This window comes from Plectropomus leopardus, chromosome 18 (genome assembly GCF_008729295.1).
Source record: "Plectropomus leopardus isolate mb chromosome 18, YSFRI_Pleo_2.0, whole genome shotgun sequence".
NCBI classification, from domain to species: domain Eukaryota; kingdom Metazoa; phylum Chordata; class Actinopteri; order Perciformes; family Serranidae; genus Plectropomus; species Plectropomus leopardus.
This window is the reverse complement of record NC_056480.1, coordinates 13,829,236-13,849,194: the sequence shown is the minus strand read 5'-3', so window position 1 is coordinate 13,849,194 and position 19,959 is coordinate 13,829,236. Positions and strand designations below refer to the sequence as shown.

The window sequence follows — 19,959 nt, the reverse complement described above, 5'->3', positions numbered from 1 at the left end:
AACACCTGTGCTGTGGTTAATGTATTAGCTGTATTAATGTGTGTATGTGTCTGTTCCATTGATGGTTATCATAACTACCTGGTTGTCTGTTATGCTGTCATTTTAAGAAGAGAATTATCATTAATATTTATTATTTGAACAGATTGTAAATTCTAAAGGGGAGGTATTTACTATAAGCCCCTTCAGGTTTCTTACCTCTCCTGCACAATTATTACCACTATACCTACATTACAACTTGTGTGATAATATATTCAAATTCAAAGCTAGGCTAATACCATACTGATTTAACACAGTTTTTTCTACTATTCTATCGCCATTACATTGTGAAATCAACGTTAAATTCAGAATTAAACATTTAAACAAAATAAGTTAGCTCTGGAGGCTCTAAAAAGGGATGCACAAGCCAGTTCATCTTCAATATGTAAAGAGAATTCCTACTTTAAATGGTCCAAAATTTAAACTAAACTAGTTCTCAGGAAGATATAGAGCACACACATACACACATGAAGAAACTCAAAATACATAATATATGAAACTTTATTTTGGGCTGTGCAAACCCAGTGAAATATATGCGCATATTCATTTGAGGCTGGAGGCACTATTTCCGTGATGGTGCGTGACAAATAGGGAATGCATTGCATTGGAAAAGTGGCCCCTTAAAGGGAAAGTTCACACTAAAGAAGAATTTGAATAAAGTGTGTTAATTTTACGATTTATTTATCAGATTTGAACAAGTCTCACCTTAAGATGAACAGCACAGACAGCACTGATCCTTATCAAGATAAATCCCAGTGCTGCCCCATAAATGGATAGTGGAGCAACTACTAAGACACTACGACAGCTTCCTCTGTGATATACTTTGGATTTGAAGACATTCATGGGACTGTTGTTAATGGCTGTAAAGATGAATGCAATGTCCAAAATCACTGAGATAGTACAGGGAGTCTTGTTTATTGTAGACTCCCCCCTTATAGGTGAGAAATCACCATCTTTTCTAATCTCTATGAATGTCTTTATCAATAGAAGGCACTGTGATAATAATCAGTGGTAAAGAAGAATTCAACACATTGACTGATCCGGTGATGGATCTTGTATCTCTGGCTTCCCTCTTATTTCTGGTGAAAGTTAGCACATGTGCAGTGATGGCAGTTGATAAAGACAAAATGTATTAACTAAAGCTCAAGTGAGCATTCTAATTATCCTGGAAACAAGAGTTTAGGTGGGCGGCAACTTCAAATATGTATTGCATAGTTTTCCCCAAGTGTACTGTACTATGGGCAGAGTAAAAGACTGTGGGCCTAATTACAATCCCTGCTCTTCACATGCTCTGTAAGGCCATCTGATGCCTTGTGAACAACTGTCACAAAAGCACCATACAGTATCTGAACCCACACAGTGCAGCATGTTTTACAGCAGTGGATCTCTCAAATTAGAGGGCATGCTTATTACTAAATGCTAAAAAACAATTTTAAGATGGCTTCATTGCTCAGTGTACCATGTGGCCTAGATTCCTCCTTTGATCTCTGGAGCTGTAACCACCAACCATGTTCCATCGGTGAAATGGCTCATTGCCTCCCTTATCATCTCTATTCTTTTTATATTGTTACTATCTCTTTATGTCTGTATTCCGCTCTCTGCCTCCCACCTATATTCTCTTTCCATCAATAACTCTTGGCAAACCAGTCCGCAGGTTTTTAAGATGTCTGCTGTCATTCAGGCAACAACTCCTGGTCTCGCATAAACTCAGTGCGGTTTGATTAGAGTGCTACCTTCAGCTACAACATTTGATATACAAGGAATCCCTGGGCTAATGCATTGCAAATTCTTCTCAATAATGAATTGCGTGGGTAGGATCAAAGGCTTGGATATGGAGCATACCTTGCAGAGGAATGCCAGGGACCCAGAGGTAGTGAAGGCACTAATGAACCTAAACTAGTAATCATGAGAGACCGTGGCATGTCAGATGTGCAAGCTATGGGACAGCATGAACACACAAATAGATCCATGCAGACAGCTACATAGAGCTGTACAGTATTATGCAGAATTACATGGCACAGTGAACATGAAAAGCATATAGCTCAGTCTGAAGGTATTAGGATGTGTTTTTCATTGTTTTGGATTTCCTCCAGCACATTGGATTTGAAATTAAACCGTGACCAAACTAAAGCTAAAACGTGTCAGGAACAAGCAAACACTGGCTGTGTTGAAAGCCAAAGCAAATTCCAAACTTCTGCTAATGTCTGTAAACATAATCATATATTTAATATGATTATTTGCATCAAATCAAGTCAAGTCAAACTTTATTTGTAAATCACTTATAGAAACAACTGCAGATGACCAAAGCAATGAACAGGCAAAAATTAAGGAGGCAGAACAATGGAACACAAGAAACATCACAGAAAACAGAGGCACCACAAAGCAGGATGAAGATGATCCAGGTCCCATGCTCAGATCAATCATATGCCAGTGAGAAGTGGTGGGTTTTCAGCATTGACATAAAAGTTTCTATGGTTTGAGCAGTTTTTATGTGGATAGGTAAGCTGTTCCAGTGCTTAGAGGCAGCCACTGCAAAGGCTTGGTCACCACTATTTTTATGCCTACTTCTGGGAACATCCAGGAGCATCAGTGGACCTCTGTGCTCTAACTTGGGTATAAAAAGACAAAATTTCTGCGAAATAAGGTGGTGCCAGACCATTTAAAAACCTTAAAAACAGACAATAAAATCTTAAAATCAATACTAAAATGTGCAAGAAGTCAGTGGAGGGGTGCCAGTGATAAGCATGTTCATGTATGTTTGCACTTAATTGTGAATTACTTCATGTCCCCTAAAATTGGTTCACTACGTTTATCGAATTTATAAAAAGTGCTGAAATTCATAAATGCTCCACTATGATGAGCATATGACCATCTAGGAAAAGTTAATCCAATTTATGAGAAGAGAGAGATTGAGAGCCATTTATTGTGTTCTCTGCCTCTTCCACATGTTCCTTCATACACACATGTACTTATGGATTTAACAGTATTCTCCTTGAACGGCACTTTTCCTCCAAGTACCTAGGCTTACAAGCTTATTACATTAGTTTACACCGGTGCTGCATGACAGTGCATAAACACTGTTAATATCCTGAATACGTCCAACGCACAATGTTGGCATGTTTGTGGCTTAATGGCATTCCATTTCAATGCTGTCAAAACATAAGCATGCTGATATATGACTGACACATGTCTGCAGTCCTAAGTAGCTTAATGGATAGAGAATAACACTAACACCACAAGGGTGAAGGCTTCAATATTCACAAGGACACTTTCCTGTAAAAAAATGTATAATATGTGCTCGTGATGCTGCACTTCGGTTTAAGAAGTTCAGCAAACCTTGAATTTATATGTATAACAAATTGGATGATTACACAAGGGAGTGAGGATGTCCTTTTGGAAGGGCAAGTGTAATGGCTAGGACATGGATTGCTGGCGTGGATCTGGGTGACATGAGGTGAGGTAAAAAAAAAAAAACCAACAAAAAACAGCAAGTTGTTTCATTAAGTACAATTATATTATCTAATGAAATAATTGGCTGTTTGCATCAGTAACACTGGCAAAATAAGGGTGCTGTAATGTCTCTGTTGTCTCCTCTGAAAGCCACAGGAGTGAGCACAGCCACAAACAAACATTTGCATACATGAATGAATGTACCATTATCATTTATTTAATGTGTGAATACAAAATAGGCACGCATGAGCGCATGCAGAGTCGCTGGAAAAAGGCAAATTGAGCTGGATGGAAGCAACATTGTAGGTGATGGAAGCTGATGCATGAAGCTTATTATTCCCAGAGATGCATTATTCGAGTCATCAATTAAACTGGCACAGTGAAGAAAATTTCCTATTTTTTATAGCTGGTTGAAACAAGAATTACTGTCTTGCTATTGAATGCCTCCTTTGCGATCATGTCTGTGAAAACATGGATGGCCTCGCCCTCACAAACTCCCACCACCACCACCCAAAAAATGTCCAAAGCAGAAATTTCCCTAAGGTGTTTCTAAGATATGATGTTGACGAGAATGAGATGTATGCAAGGTCAAAAATACCTTGACCTTTGACCACAAAATTCCCAAATTCCCCAAGGCATCCTTGAGATATCATGTTCATGAGGGATGGACAACTCGAAAACATAATGTCTCTGCACCAGTGATAGCGATGGCTGTGCAACTCAATAATGATCCCAGGCGTCTCTCTTTAGGGTGTACCATCCACAGCACAACCCCCTGGGAATCAAAACCCTCAGGTTGCTCACATTTGACAAACACTTGGGGATCCTTTGGGATAAGCTGCGGGACAAAGGGTGGAAAAATGGACATCTGGGTTCCTTGGACCTGCTGCCACTACAACCCAGACCCTGATGAGCTGCTTAACAGTAGCAGGCCATAAAAGATGGATGTACAAATACAAATTATAGATAAAATATCTTAGTTCAATACAATCTACGTGACAGGAAATAAATCTGGTTCTAGAAAAGAACTTCAAGTTTAAAAAGGTTATCAACGAAAATCTCTAGCCAAAGCATGCACTTTGCAGGACGCTACTTGCTTACATTTAAATTCAAGAAAGTAAAGCTTATAAAACGCATATAAAAGCCAAACAATTGACTTTCTTGAAGCTCTGAGGTGGCATTTCCCCTCACCCAGTAGTAACTCAACTATTGGCCAATAGCAGCTCACTGAAGATTGATTACACAGCAGTCTGTGAAAGTGATGAATACCACTGCAAAAAGAGGGGGGCTAAATTGGAAGTATATTGAAAGGTGGTAGATTGAAAGAAAGCCTGGAAAAGAACAATGTAATCAGAAAACTAGAAAGCACAAACAAGGAAACAAAAGAGTGTTGTTCAGACCTAATAGTGCTCCCAGGGGCGGCATCGATGGTCCACATGCAGTGCAAGTTGTGCTCATATGGAGCCGGGTAGCCCGGAGACAGGATACGACCGGAAAGCTCATCTTTGATGGTGCCCCCGCACTCCGCTAGGAAGAGGAGGAGAAACAGAAAGATAGTGAGATAAAGGATGTGAGCGATGACTGGGAGTAAAAGAAAAGAAAGTGCAAAATAAGTACAAGCTCATCAATGTCCTGAAAGTCAAATTAATAAAAGGATACAGCAAGGTTAACATACTTAACATGCCAAAAAATACATCATCCCACTTCCAGTAAAGTGCATCACATCAGTTTCCTCTCATCATTATTAATTATTGACATAGTAGTCATATGCTTAAATGTGATGTGCTTCATCATCGTGTTTGCAATCTGAATGATAGGAGGGAGACTGGCCAACTCAATATACTCTATGTGTATCTCCTTGGCTCAGCGAAGGCAATCCACCATTTCGACCAATGACCTCATCCTGTTGCCTTTGGAAGTTGATAGACTTTTTTACTAAACAACACAACATTCAATACATTAGACTCAAGTTCAGAGTAACTTTTGAAGAGGATGTTTTGGCTGATATGGCAAAATATTTAAGTATATTTTTAAGGATCAATCAGAAAATACATACTAAATGTGTGTCCAGAACAGATACAAAGTTGCAATAATAGAGGTATTAATAATATTAGCAACTACCAGAGGTGTGGACTCAAATCACGAGTCAGGCTTAAATTTGATGACTTTAGACTCGACAAAATAGACACAAGACTTGCAACTCGACTTTGGCTTTAACACCAAAGACTCGTGACTTCATTCAGTCTTGAGCCTTTTGACTTGAAAATATGTGATACTTTCCCCCAAGTCCAAAGATTAAAAAGTATGTTATTTAAAAAGTGTGACTAATCTTTTTATTTCCTTAATTAACTAATATGGATAGTGTTTAATCTCAGTCAACACTTAATGGCCCAGATGTTCCACTTGTTTGAACCAACAAAACAACATCCAATCAAGTTGCAGGAGAGAACCATGAAGAACTAACATTTTTTTACTCAGCACCAGTTGGAAAAAATGATACCAAAGATAATTTTGTTCACTTACAAAAACTACATGGTGATCAATACAAAACAGATTACGGTAGGCCTATGCAAAATGTGCAGGTCAGAAATTACAAACGAAGATGGAAATACTTCAAATTTCTTTGCTTTTTGAAGTTGAACAAAGAACAGTAAGTTGAGGCTATTATTAACACAGTTAGCTTACAAATGCTTAGCTCTTGTTAGATTAAAGAATAAGTCAATTTAAGCCATATTAATGCTGTTTTTAAAAAGCATTGGCATTACTCTTATTTAGGGCTGTAAAACAACTTTTTAAATTGTGACAATTGCATTTTTAATCATATTTTCATTCATTCATTTATATAGCTCATGACCATAATAACATGGCATGGAGCACAAAACATATAACAACAAAAAAATATAAACCCATAGCGCATGGCATGGTGAAAATACAACAAATATTGTTGTAACAACAAATATTACTTAAACAAGGGCAGGGCGTTCTTCAAAAAAGCACCTAATTTACAGATAACTTTTGGTTTATCTGATTGTAGTAACAGAATTAATTTAAACACAGATGGGCAGTTGACTTAATACTTTGGCAGGATACTATCTTCATAGTTCATTACACTCATATTTTTACATTCAAACAAAACATGATACTTTTCCCCAAAACAACTGTCATCACAAAGGTTACAAATCCAAAAATTTCATTGTCATGCATTAGAAACCAGACATAAAGTCCACATTGAAAAGGTAGAGCAATTCTTACCAAATTGTCTTCAATCAAATGACAGAAAAAAAAAGACTGCATGGGACTCACAAAAAAAGTGAGCTAAATTCTAGCTAAATATTCAGCCCAGTACAGCCTCTTAAAGACAGGAATGTAAGCAGGCAATTAAAGTGATTAAAAAATAAATAACGTGTTTAGTGCTGACCTTAATCACATCGCAATTAACGTGTTAATGCTGAAAGCCCTACTTTTATTTAAGAGCAGGGCTAAAAGTTGGTCCCACCTCTAGCATCTACTAGGGAACATTGTAGACAGAGGATCATTTCAAAAGAGTGGAAGACTTGTCACGAATCACTTGTTTGTGAGAGGAATGTCATAGAGTGTGCCTACAGGTGTGTTTGTGGCAGCGGTGGTAGAAGCAGTTGACAATATGATGGTTCTAGTATCATATCACGGTTCAATAGAAACCCGAGGTACACAACACACAACGAACATAAGCTCAGTCTCTCAAAAAACTGACAACAATAACACAAACAGGCATCTGTGAAACTACAAAGCAGAATCAAAGGCCAAAACATTTTGTCAAGAACAGTGGGAAGAATGGAGGCTTTTTTTCAGCCTCGAGTAATGAATTGCCATCAGAAACGCTCGGTGACTGAAAAGCAATTTCCAGCCCCCCTTCAGTTACCACCTCCTACTCTTATCCAAAAGTGAATGAAAAAAATGAAACGACAACATGAGACTTGAAGTGTTTTTGTTAACATTTTTGAAGCTATCTCAACTGACAAGAAGAGGGTAAAAGTGTTATTGTTGCTTCTCCTTCCACTGAGAGGAAAATAGCTCCTTCAAACGAGAGAAAAATGGAGGTCAAGGAATCATGCTGATGATGATGGTGATGATGACGGTTCTGAAATCCATCTGTGACAAACAGACCTGTTCTGAAATACAGCAACAATGGCAGACACACACTGGCATGAAGGAAGTAACTGACAAAGGAACTAACTGAATTTTCATAACACAGTATACACACACACACACACACACACACACACACACACACACACACACACACACACACACACACAGAGAGGGGGAACACGCCATTAGACAGGGTCGAGCTGTGGTGTCCCACACACATCAGGCATAAACACTTTGAAACCTTCCATTTGACAAACATGCCCCATCCTTATGTTTACAGATAAATACTTCATTTGTTTATCTCCTCGTCTCCCTCCTTCACACTCTCCATCTCCCTCATGCATTATACATTTAAAGCAACAATAATCGCCAGAGCTGGCATCAGATCACTTTTGTTGCCAAAGCATTAACACGCAAAACAATACAGACACACTGTACTTGAGTTTATGCTTTGTATAAATAATATTTTAAAGATTTGATTTCATTTTTGCTTTAGCTATCGTGGAAGGAAAGGGCATATGCAAAAAAACAATGGAAGCATGAACATTAATCTTTACACTCTTGCTGAGGTTTTAGACTCTGTGAGTTTTTTTTTTGCCCTCTGTTATATTTTTTTTTGAGCTGAAAGAAACTTGCTGTTTCATGGAGTGAAAAGAGAAGAGGGTGATCTATCACCGTGAGACAAAGCCATCTCTTTCTTCTAGCCTTATGACCTACGAAACTACTGCTCAGTGCTGCCATTGCAGTGTAACTCCCTCAGCTGCTCTACCCCTTCAATCTATGTCTCCATGTAAACCTTCCTAAAAATCAACTCAGGTTCTTCCTTTCTTTTCCTCTCACCCCCGTCTCACTCCACAAGAAATATTGTATCGATTCAGGACATGCTGTTCGATATAAGAAAATAAAACATATAAGAGGCAATTCAGCAGACACATATATAAACAAACATTTAACCTAAGCACCACAAATCAAGTAGATATGAATGTGTAGAAATGTGTGCTTTGTAGGGCTGGAAGATGCGGACAAAAGCAAATATCACAATGTTTTTGACCACATACCATAATAAAGCAACTGGTAAGTTCCAAGAAGTTACATCATTTTACTATAATGTAGCCTTTAAAACAAAAAAAAAAAAAAGATGACACAAAATTAAGATATCCAAAATCTAAGAGCATATCTAGTCTCATATCACAATACTGATATAATATCGATATGTTGCCCAGCTCAAGAGATTTTCTTTATAAAAGGCACTAAATGTGCTTTTATCATATACATTAGATATGCACTATAATATTAAATGTGGATAAAAAAAACAGACATGCAAACAAAACTGAGGCAAAGTCACAAAGAATGGATTGCCGTTGCTGATGGGACCATGAATTCTGCATCTCTTGCAACTGTTAGCTGCCCTGTCTCAATGTCCAATTTACAAAAGATATTGCATTAAAGATATTACATCAAAAACATGCCCATAAAGTTCTGCAGTTGAGTGCAATATTTGCTTTCTGAATGTGATAAAAAAGTAAAAACGTTGCCTTTGCACCCAGAACACAGTAGGCAACAATGGCAAAAAAACAGAAAACAGACTTTTCCCCAATGCAAGCTACAGGTCCTGAACAATGAGGTGCAGAGACAATCCTCAAAACTTCAGGCAAGGAATTTAAATGTGACAGAGAGAAACTGTATTTGGGATTTAAAATCCCAACTGTAAGTGTGTTACCGTCATCACCAACTCTCTGAAGACGCTAATAATTTCACTGTAACTACATGTGGCTGTTAGTGCTGATGTTTGTAGATTGGACTGATTTTGTAATGAGGCTCAGTTGCACAAAAAAAGGCAATATTACCTACATTTAATTACATGCAAAAAGCAAAGGAGCATTGAGATGCTACTTTCTTGGCAGCACAGTTAGGGGTGCATTTCCCCCTTTGCAGGTACATTGAGAATTGTTTATCTTTTTCTGTTTGTTTATTTGTCCAGGTTAAGCAGCCGCAAAAGCCTTTTGTGAATTGGCCCATACGTGCTCCAGCTAGAGCTGCTCAGGGATTCAACCTTGCAACTTTCCTCTTCTGTGACTTTCAGGATGTGAACTCTCTCAATTGTTTTCAAGTCAATTTCTTTTCACTTCCTCCCCCTGCTCGCTATACCCTTCTCATCTGTGCTCCGTGTGTCCCCGCTGCTAGGAAATGATCCCACCATTACAAACAGAAACAGTCCCTCATCTGTTCCCAAATTCACTCTGGCTGTTAGGCTATCATCTGCAGTGAAAGGGGCATGGGGAGGACAAACCTGTTCAGAGATATACAGTATGCTGAATGTTGTTTATACCCGGTCATGAAATTACCTGTCAGTTTGGGTTGAAATGGGAGCCAAGCAATATTATTCTAATCACCTTGGCTGGTGTCAAAGAACACCAACCTGCCTGTTTTCCCTCACCTCACCGAGCTTCTGGCTGGTTTCTGAAAGACTGTCAAAGTGTCGCCCAGGAGAAGACACAAAAAATTGCTTTGGTTTTTTTCCCCATGACACCATATAGGCGGTATGCGTATGTACGTATGTCAGTTTAACGGTTTTGAAAAAAATAATGCATACCATGTTTGTGTCAGGTGGCAACAACTGACAGATGAACTTTAGTTGAACTCCACAAAATGATGAGATGGATATACGCTCTGCAAAATTTTAATGGAGAAATTATCTCCATTAAATTGATTTTGAAAGCCTTCACACCTCAGACAGCGAGGGGTTAAAAACCTGCCTATGCGCTCGGCTGTGCTGTTGATAGGAGCAGAGTCTTATGCTGGTAAAAATAAATAATGTGAAAAAGGGGAAATTTTGCAATCATGATGCAATATGAATATAGAGAGCTGAATAGAGCACAGTCATTTCCAATGAGATAATGCACTGAATAAGGTGCTGGGAAAGCAACCAAATGGAAGCCCCAAAATAGCAGAGCTAAAACAAACCACAGAGCTTTCCTAAACCTGCAGTGGCATATTCACATTGTTATTAGGCTGAAGAACTAGGTCAGACAATTTAGTTCAGCTGGAAAAAACTAAAACTGGTTAGGATTAGCCGTGTGTGAGACAGGAGAGCAACTGCTGATACATTCTGTAATATAATGTAATACAAAACAATGCTATTTCATGCAACCTGAACTTTTAACTGAACTTGACAAAGCACAGTGTAACAGATAGTGATGTAAGGAAAGGAAATAACACACTCAGATGTTAGGCAGGATATCACAGAATAGCACAACATTAAATACCACTTGGTAACCACAGCTGACATAGCCAGTGGTGAAAAGTACATTTCCTCATGTCCTGCAATTTAATACATTTTTTAAACAACTGTCATTTCGTATTTCTCTTTTATGCTTCTTCTACTTCACTACATTTCTGTGACAGCCTTAGCTACTATTTAAGTTGCATATTAAGACTGTCTATATAAAACATATGTATATTTTTTAATTTGATGAGTTGTTTTCATTTAAACAACTAATCCTGCACCTGATTATGTTTGCATGGTGGTATAAATAACTACTTATGAAGGATCTGAGTACCTCCTCTGTCACACACAGCATGAAAAAACAAAGTTAAGTAAGACACTGAACTTAATATAATGCAGCGTACTGCAAGACACCCAACCGGCAGAGCCAGGGCTGGGCGATACAGCTTATAAATAGTATTTCAATATTTTTAGGCCATATTGTGAGACTATGCAATATATAGCTCATTATTTTCTAGATTTTTTTTCCAATATAACATAACTGTTTGATTAAACCCTTTCGGTGCATATAATCATAAGTATGTGATCACTCAAGTGCACTGGTCAGAATTTAGAAAGAACCGATTATATATGACATTTAAGAGGGCTTTAACTTTGAAATTCCACATTTAAAAGTCCTAATATTGTCTCAGAGATGCTCTAAAGCAGTGACTGTCATTTTAAAGTCCTATTGGTTATTCGAAATGTATGTTTTATTGTTACATTTGATTGATTATTCACAGAATTGAAATTCAAATTTTCTCTGGAATATATTTCTTGCGCATTAGTTGTTTTTTAATCATCATTAATTTTAGTCATTATTTATATAGTAATTTGTTTTTTTCAAATTAATGTATTTTTATCTATTTTTTTTAATTACTGACAGACTGACTGACTGCTTTATTGAATAAATATGAAATTGCCTATCATGTTCAATAGAGGATCACATTTATTTTTAAGTCTGTTCTTACACCTGGTATATACATGTACTGCAAAACAACATGGGGGCTAGTTTGGCGGCTGTTTTCAAAGTTGAGGCTGGCATGGCTGCAGCGATCTGCACTCTGTGCTATTTAAAGGGATACTTTACTGGCTTTTAGCCAGGTCTGTTTCAGCACAGGTTTGGGGAGTGTGCACATGAATGATGTACAGGGGTCGTTCTTGCTGCCAGTTACCAAAACTTCCTGCCTGGCTGCAGCCATAATCTGCCACAAAATGACACGTTTTACATCATCGGTCAGATTTTTGCTCACAGCACGAGTTCCCCACGTCGCTTTGACACAGACCTGGTTGAAAATTAGCAAAGCATCATTTAAGGTGTTAGCACAAATTCTTGGTACAGCTACCTTTAACAGCAATCGTGATGAGACATATTTTGCAAAAGACGGTAGTCTGTTCCAAATCTGCACTCCTGAAAACAAATCTCCTTCAGATAATAGAATCACTCTTGGACTTATCGCCATTTTGAATGGACATTAACTCAGGACTATGATTGACATTAAGCTGGTAGCTGTGATTAATCAGTCTGGGGTGTTCGTGAGAAGGAGAGCCAGTCCTCTGCATGCAAACACATCCTGTTTTTATGCATAAATAATAATAATAATAATAATAATAATAAAGAAAATAATCTGCCATATCAAAAGTAAAGTGATATTCAAAATTATATTGGCAAATATACTAATACTACTGCCAACAGCATGGACACAGCTGATCTCCAACTGCTTCAAGGAGCATCTGACTCACCAACACAGAGTGGTAGTGGGCTGTCCCATGCCCTCCTTTCTCCCCTCAGGCAGGTAAGTACCTCGGGGCCTCTCAGGGTGTAGCCTGGGTCACAGCTATATGACACAGTGCTCCCTGCAAAATGACCTTTGTCCTCTCGCTTGTAGCCAAACTGGGGAACACCTGGATCCTCACATTTTACCAGCTCAAAACCTTGCAGAGAGAAAGGCAAGAAAAGACAGAACAAAGATAAGGAGGGTTTTGAGGAAGAAAGCATAAATGTGATTTTTATCTGGCAGAGACAACAAAGAGGATTTGAAAGATATAAGTAAACAAACTGTACTAAAATGTAAATATTAAATGTAAAGAAGGGTGGGTGTTTGTTACTCACTAATGAAGTGCAGTTCAAAGCCTTTACTGGTGTTATCCGAATTGCTGATGAACTCCAGCCACATGGAGCTGGAGGTGGAGTTCAACGTTGTCTCCAGCAGCTCGCTGCCGGTAAACACCCCCAGCAGACGAGCCTTATTACTGCTGCCATCAAAGACCTGGAAGGGAGAGAGGTAGAGTGGGAGGAAAGCATCTGAATTAAGATGATCAGGTCTGCACACACAAATATACTAACAAGGCTGGATACACACACACACGGGGAGGCTACCATTCCTCTAGCCCCCTTACTTTGAGTATGTCATCCTCCTCCAGTCTGAAGTCTCGTGCACGTAGTTGGATGCCTTTGCCAGGCTGCGTCTGGATGGAGTAGATGCACTCATGGTTGTTGCCGTAGTAACCGGGGTAGTTGGGTGAGAGCAGCACCCCTTGCATGCCAGTCACGGATGAGCCGCATTCAGCTAGAGAAAAAGAGAGGGAGCAGAGAGACAGACAGGCAGAGACAGAAGGAGAGAGGACGGGAGAAGGTGGTGGTGTTGGAGAAAGCAGAGGACATGTCAATCGCTATATGCTTGAAACTCGCAGTGTATTTATTCATGCTGTCATGCAGAGGGAGATTGGGAGAGGTGATGGGGAGAGGGATATCGCCGGTGACTATACCTGAATGTTGAGTGGCACATCATCATAATCACAGTGCAATCTCAATATGATTAACAGCAATTTCAGCTCTATTTGAAAATGGCCTTTTCTGAATCACATCAGGAAAAGAGTGGGAAAAAGGAGGGCAGAGTTCTTTATAGAAAAATAGCTGCCGGAATTTAAATGACCACAAATGTATCCTAAATTTTATCTTATGCAGTGAGGTAGGATGAGGTGATAGGACCATCAGAGAGGTTTATAGAGAAAGTTTCTAAAATAAGGCTTCATATGACTACCAGAAGTGTGAAAGACAAAATGTGTCATCAGTGTCAACCTTTAATTGGATTCAACAACTAGCATCTCTATTCCTCCAGATAAATACACAATGAGAAGAGGAGCAAAAGAAGCATTGAAATAATGTGGCCTACTTAACACATGCCCAAACGCTCACAACAAACATTTAGAGACAAATCTGATATTACTTTTGTGGGCAATGGAAATAAATGTGCCTTCACTAACCTGTATTTACTAAACTGTAATTATTTATTTCCAACGGTGTCAAAATCTTAACACTTACAAATTACTTCCTAAGCGTACAAACTAAAAATGTGCAAGTAGTAAAAATACCCCATAAATTAATTAAAGCAGTTCACAGTTGTCTCCCATATGCAGTTACTGTCTAACAGTGCTTTGGGTATACAAAAGAGAGGGTTGCTGAAGACAAACACAAATAGGTCAATCATTGTCATGGTCTGTGCTTTACCTATAATTAGGACCATTAGGATACAATTTGTTTTCATAATAATACTCTAATGCATCTCTTAAAGGGATAGTTCAGGTTTTTTTTTAAGTGGGGTTGTATGAGGTACTTATCCATAGTCAGTGTATTACATACAGTGGATGGCGGTCAACACGCCCCCAGCTGAAAGAAACAGAGAGCCACCACGGAGGCTCAGCAATGAACTGCGCTAGAGGAGGGCAGCAGCAAAACATATTTCAGCCACCCTAAACAATCAGTAACAGTTAAAGTTTATGCAATATTTAGACTATTTTGACTGCTTTACCTTGCCTCAAGACCTTCTTGATGACAAACTGAAGTTGTTATATCCATCGATGATCTCTTCAAAGCCACCAGACACCATTGAAAAAAACAGTAATTTTACCACACAGAACATGGGAGTTGCTGGTCTGCCGCTGCATTAATCAGTTGGTCTGTTTGTCCTACTGTGCGACTTTGGTGAATCTGAACTAACCCTTTAAAACACAACACTCACACAATAACACAAACAAACCGATGGAGTTAGCGGTAGACCAGCCAATCCCGCATTCTGTGAGGTACGATGAGAGTTTCTGTCAAAGGAGGCTGGTGGATTTTAAAGAGACCATAGATAATGGCTTCAGTTATCCATCATAAAGAACTGTCTGATGGCAATGTAAAGCAGTTAAAATATTATAAATATAGAGCTGCTGTTAGCAGCTCACAGAGTTAACAGCGTGAACAGTGCTAACAATGGCAACAGTGCTGACAGAGCTCATGGTGTTAAGCTAGGGGGAACCTGGGGGATCGATGTTAAGCTTTTGCAGTTACAACGTCATTGTTACCAGCAGTAATTGCTGTTGACTGCCATATGAGTGCCAAGTAGAATGGTGCCGATTAGCCATCTAGAGGGATGCACACCCTGGAACTAACATGCATGTACAGCCTGACCGTCTACCACAACAAAGATGGTAGGTTTCCATTGCAGATTTGCGCAAAACCTAAGTGATATTTTCAAAATGTTGATAAAACACAAATGCAAGATGACTCTGTTTCCACAGAGTGATGATGGTGATGGATGTTCAGAACATTAGCAGGTTTATTTCTATTGCAGCCACTGCAATTCCAGTTGAAGACAACATAGGCGTGTTATGCCAGCAATAATAGAAAGGCAAGCCCTTTATATGTGGGAGTGGCCACATATGAAAGATTTCTGGGATCTGATAGTCCACGATTTCACAGAGGAATTGTGGACTCAAAACTTCCCGATAATCCACTCAACGTTTGAGTGGATCATCGGTTATGTGATGCAATAACAGCTTTTGTAGGCCCTGCTGCATCATGCCCAAGGGAACCATTCTACCAACAAACACAGAGCCATAACATCATGTGACTTATAAAAGTAAACAAAGTGTTTCCATTGCAGTTTTGCGAAATATGACTTTGCCTAAAATACAACCTCTGACATAACTTGCAAACTTTTCATGGCAAATGGTAGTTTTTCACGTTTCCATGAGACATATTTCATGTTCTCAATTTCAGTTTGCACAATTTGAGGTTCTTGCAAACCCTCCTAGAGAAGCTCAGATTGCAACATACACAAACAGTTGGAGTGACTTCATTCTTTGCTTAGTACTCCAGCTCATTACTCCATTACATCTTTACACAGTTAAGAGTTTTTTGCTGCTATATTGACGTTCTGATTCCTTAACAATGGTATTGACTCTTTTCGGTGGGACTATTTTTCTGTGTCTAAAAAACATTTTAGTGTTGCCTCTGTCCACAGCAGTGCATTGTTTAGCTTCCATGGTTGAACTCCAACATCCATCTCCAAACTTACAACTGCTGGACGCCATCTACTGTGGATAAGACACTGACTTTGGATAATTACCTCATACAACCCTACTACAAAAAAAACAAACAAAAAAGAAACCACTATCCCTCCAAGGTTTGAAGCACCATAAGATCAACATACTGACCCAAATCTTTGCAATTTGACTTGTCATAGTTCCCAGGCTTTAGCAACGAGCAACATCAATAATTAACATATTTCAGCTTTTTAATGTCATCCTCATTTGAGCTGCTGCTCTATATAATTTGGACAAAGTCTAAAAGGCTGTTTCTGGGAAGCTATCCAATGAGGAGATAAAACGTGGGTGGATAGAGAGATGATAATGAGGAGAATTGAAAGAGAAATGCCTCGTCTTCCAACGTGACTGACAGTTTTGTACATTTCTTAATGGGTGGGTGTATGTGAAAGGGCTAGTATAGCAACATGGCATAGTGAGAGGGGGTAGAGGGGGAGTGACAAAAGCCAAAATAAAGCATGTGACCACCTACCAACACACCTTGGCAGAGGGGAACTCCACACCCGCCTCCTGCCCCCTAAGCAAATCACCCTCGCCGGACCTTCCAGTCTGTAACCCGGGAAACAGGAGAAGATCAGGGCGTCGCCCACGCCGTACTGCAGCCCCTTTCTGGTACTGTAGGGTGGGATTCCAGGATCCTCGCATGGCTCCAAATCATATTCTGGAAAAAGGTGTGAATGCATATAAAAAATAACAGGTTAACCATGATGATTTTTTTCTAAATGTTAACATCATTGGTAATGCCATGTCTTGTGATGTCTGCATATATGGACGTGTTAATTAAACTGATTAAGACTTCTTTTATGCTTTGAAAGTTGAGAACTTTTTCCCGCTAAAAAACAGGAAGATGAATCATGCATAAATTAATCATATGACCTCAAGCAGCGATTACATCAAAACCATATAACATCATGTCATTTATTAAAATCAATAAACCATCACCTTTGAGGGGCCAAGTAATAACGTCCAATCCCTCAAACCTTATTCCCTTATTTTCAACACCCCCCCCACCCCCCCCCCCCCCCCCACTATTTTTTTTTACACACACACACACACACATATTTATATACTTTTCACTATTACTATTTTTTATTTGATCATTTATTGATTGATTTTTCAGACTGATACATGTGCCTAAAAATGGTTTTGTATGTACATTGTATCTATCCTGTTCATATATGTAGATGCTGGGGACCTGTTGTGTGAATGTATCTTGTTTATTCATTAAGTTATTTTATTTTTCTTTTATCTATTTGAATTTTCTTTCATTCTTTCTTTCATACTTTTGCCATTTTGTCATTTTCATCATATGTACATGTTACTCTATTTGTCATGGTTTAGGTTGCTGTAGACATAGATTTTTTCTTATGGAAACAATAAAAAGCATGACTGAAAAAAATGGATAACCCATTAAGTCCCTAATACATCATTGGTAGTTGTCGATGCTGGTATTAATGTAAACAGATGCGACCAGTGTTGCGGGACTGGTATTTGGTTCTTCAAACTGCCTGTCTATAACAATTTGAGATATTTTTTTAACAGTGTCTTAGTTTCAAATCAAGGGACGCTGTGAGAGCAAAAGGAGGAGAAATTATGCTTTCATTGGGTAAAGGGCCATCTGTGGTCTTTTCTAAGTGATTCATTTAAAATCAATCAATTCTCTTGATGTTAACCATTTCATTATTCATTCTTGAGTGGCTGTGATTACATATTTCTAGCACACACACTTAGATAATTATTTGCTCCTTGTTTATGGTGGCCTCCTCCTAACTAAGCATCACTATTTGTGTCAATAACCCATTGAAACAGACCCTTGTAATTAAAAGGTAAGAGCAAGTCTCTATTCAATACCCTGGAGCCTGAGACGTCCACTCTCAACATGAACCATAAGTGCTTAATGGTCTAACTTTTCTTAACCCAACCTCTCTGCCTCAGTCTTTTCTAATGATTTGCATGGCTCAGTACTGTGACTGTGACATACTGTGACTGACACTTTTAGCTATCTCTCATTCTGTCTCTAATTGTTTTGAAAAACTAAATCCTTTCATACCGGAGAAAGTGATGTTGAATCCCTCGTAGGAAACAGAGAAGTCAGAAAGAAAACGGATCTGAGCCGTGTAGTTTCCAAACAGGCCTGCGCTGAGAGGTGGAGGCAGTGTGGAGCCCGTCAGTCTCCACAGGGGCTGAGAGAAGCTGCCATTCTCTGTCACCAACAAATGGTCATGAGGGCTCTCAAGGTGGAAAGTGTGGAAAGTGAACTGGACACCTGAATAACAGGGGAAGAAAGATACACTGATTCAAATGTGTTGTTTTTCCAATGTCTTTTAACCTATGCATAAATAAATCTTTAATCCTTTCTTATTATCAGTAAATGCATGTTCAAACAACATGATGATGCAAGTTGGAGTTTGCAGTGAGCGACATATTTTACTGCTGGAAAGATCGTCTTAAAAAAACTGGTCTGTCTATGTAGTAGAAAGACGCATGTGCTTTTGAAATTGGTGCTACATTACTAGAAAAAAAAAAAAAAAAAAACAGAGGAAAAGGGCTGTAAGCATTCACTTTTGCTCAAGAGGTAGAAAACCTACAACTTCCAGAATGCACTGTGCCACATGGGACCAATAAACACTCACACTGGTGGGTGACATAACCTGTTTCAAAAAGGAAACAATATGGCGGCTGACTGATGACAATAAATATCAAATTAAACAGTAAGCTAAGCTATATCCTTAAAACATTTGAGGCAAGAAAAAGGCCACAGAGTAACAGAATCTTAATGAGTATTTGATCAGTGCTGCTTAGTTTTACCATTTGATCTCAGTTTTTTAAGCCTCCATTTTCACAATACAGGAAACAGTATGGTGCCCACTTCTTGTTCCCAAGTTATTGTATCAGAGCCAAACAGTGCACTACAATAAGTTTCTGAAAACATTTTAGGCAAGAGATAGGCAATTCAGTAAAAAAATCTTGTTTTATTGGTATGGAGGTTTACCATAATATGTTTATCCCTTTAAGTAAGGCAAATAACTAAATGCACAACTAAATCTCATATTCACTAAAAACAGGCTGAAGTCTTTGGATTAATATGAACACAATATTTTCAGTTTCATAATGCATGCAGCATCAATTCCCTGTCTGCCATCCCTACTACGTATCAAACACACCCACACAGAGAGTGCATCTGCAAATAAGGCTGTGTCAATTTGATGTGAGCGCTCTACCAAAGGTGACATGACTGGAGAATCGTCCCGTGGCACTGTAGCCCTAGGCCAGCCTCTCAGCGCTCCAGTCTCACAGAGACAGCTTGTTCGGCAAAATAAAAAGGCCACTCAGTGGGGGGAAATGACATTATAAGGGAAATTGAATTTGACTGCTGCATGTGTTGACACGGAATTTCTCAGCTAACCTTTGCCATGGGAGGTCTCGATTATCCATGTGCAGTTCAGGTTGTGTGGGTAGAAGTCTGGGAAGCCAGGTGACAGGATGGTGCCAAAGTTGCCCTGGATATAACCTCCACATAATGCTGACAACACAGGGTGAATGCAAACAACGGGAGATGGATGAGAGAGAGAAATGAGAAGAGGACAGAGAAGCTAAATCAGGGAGGGCAAAACAAAGTGGATGAAGACGGAAATAAAATTTCCCCCCAAAAACGGCAAAACTTGTCTGTGCATTTACAATGCGGTAAAATACATTTTACAAGA

General features: G+C 38.9%; 1 protein-coding gene across 1 annotated transcript in view; it reads right to left on the bottom strand.

Annotated features, from left to right (window-relative positions):
• The window catches only part of csmd2 (CUB and Sushi multiple domains 2), a 285,801-nt gene that overhangs the window by 99,900 nt on the left and 165,942 nt on the right, over positions 1–19,959 (bottom strand). Inside the window, exons 20-26 of the mRNA XM_042506230.1 lie at positions 19,662–19,778; positions 18,306–18,521; positions 16,728–16,916; positions 13,283–13,452; positions 12,996–13,152; positions 12,626–12,817; positions 4,887–5,013 (exon numbers count right to left, since the gene is read on the bottom strand). Coding sequence (XP_042362164.1) covers positions 4,887–5,013; positions 12,626–12,817; positions 12,996–13,152; positions 13,283–13,452; positions 16,728–16,916; positions 18,306–18,521; positions 19,662–19,778 — 1,168 coding nt within the window. The remainder of the gene's footprint in view (positions 1–4,886; positions 5,014–12,625; positions 12,818–12,995; positions 13,153–13,282; positions 13,453–16,727; positions 16,917–18,305; positions 18,522–19,661; positions 19,779–19,959) is intronic.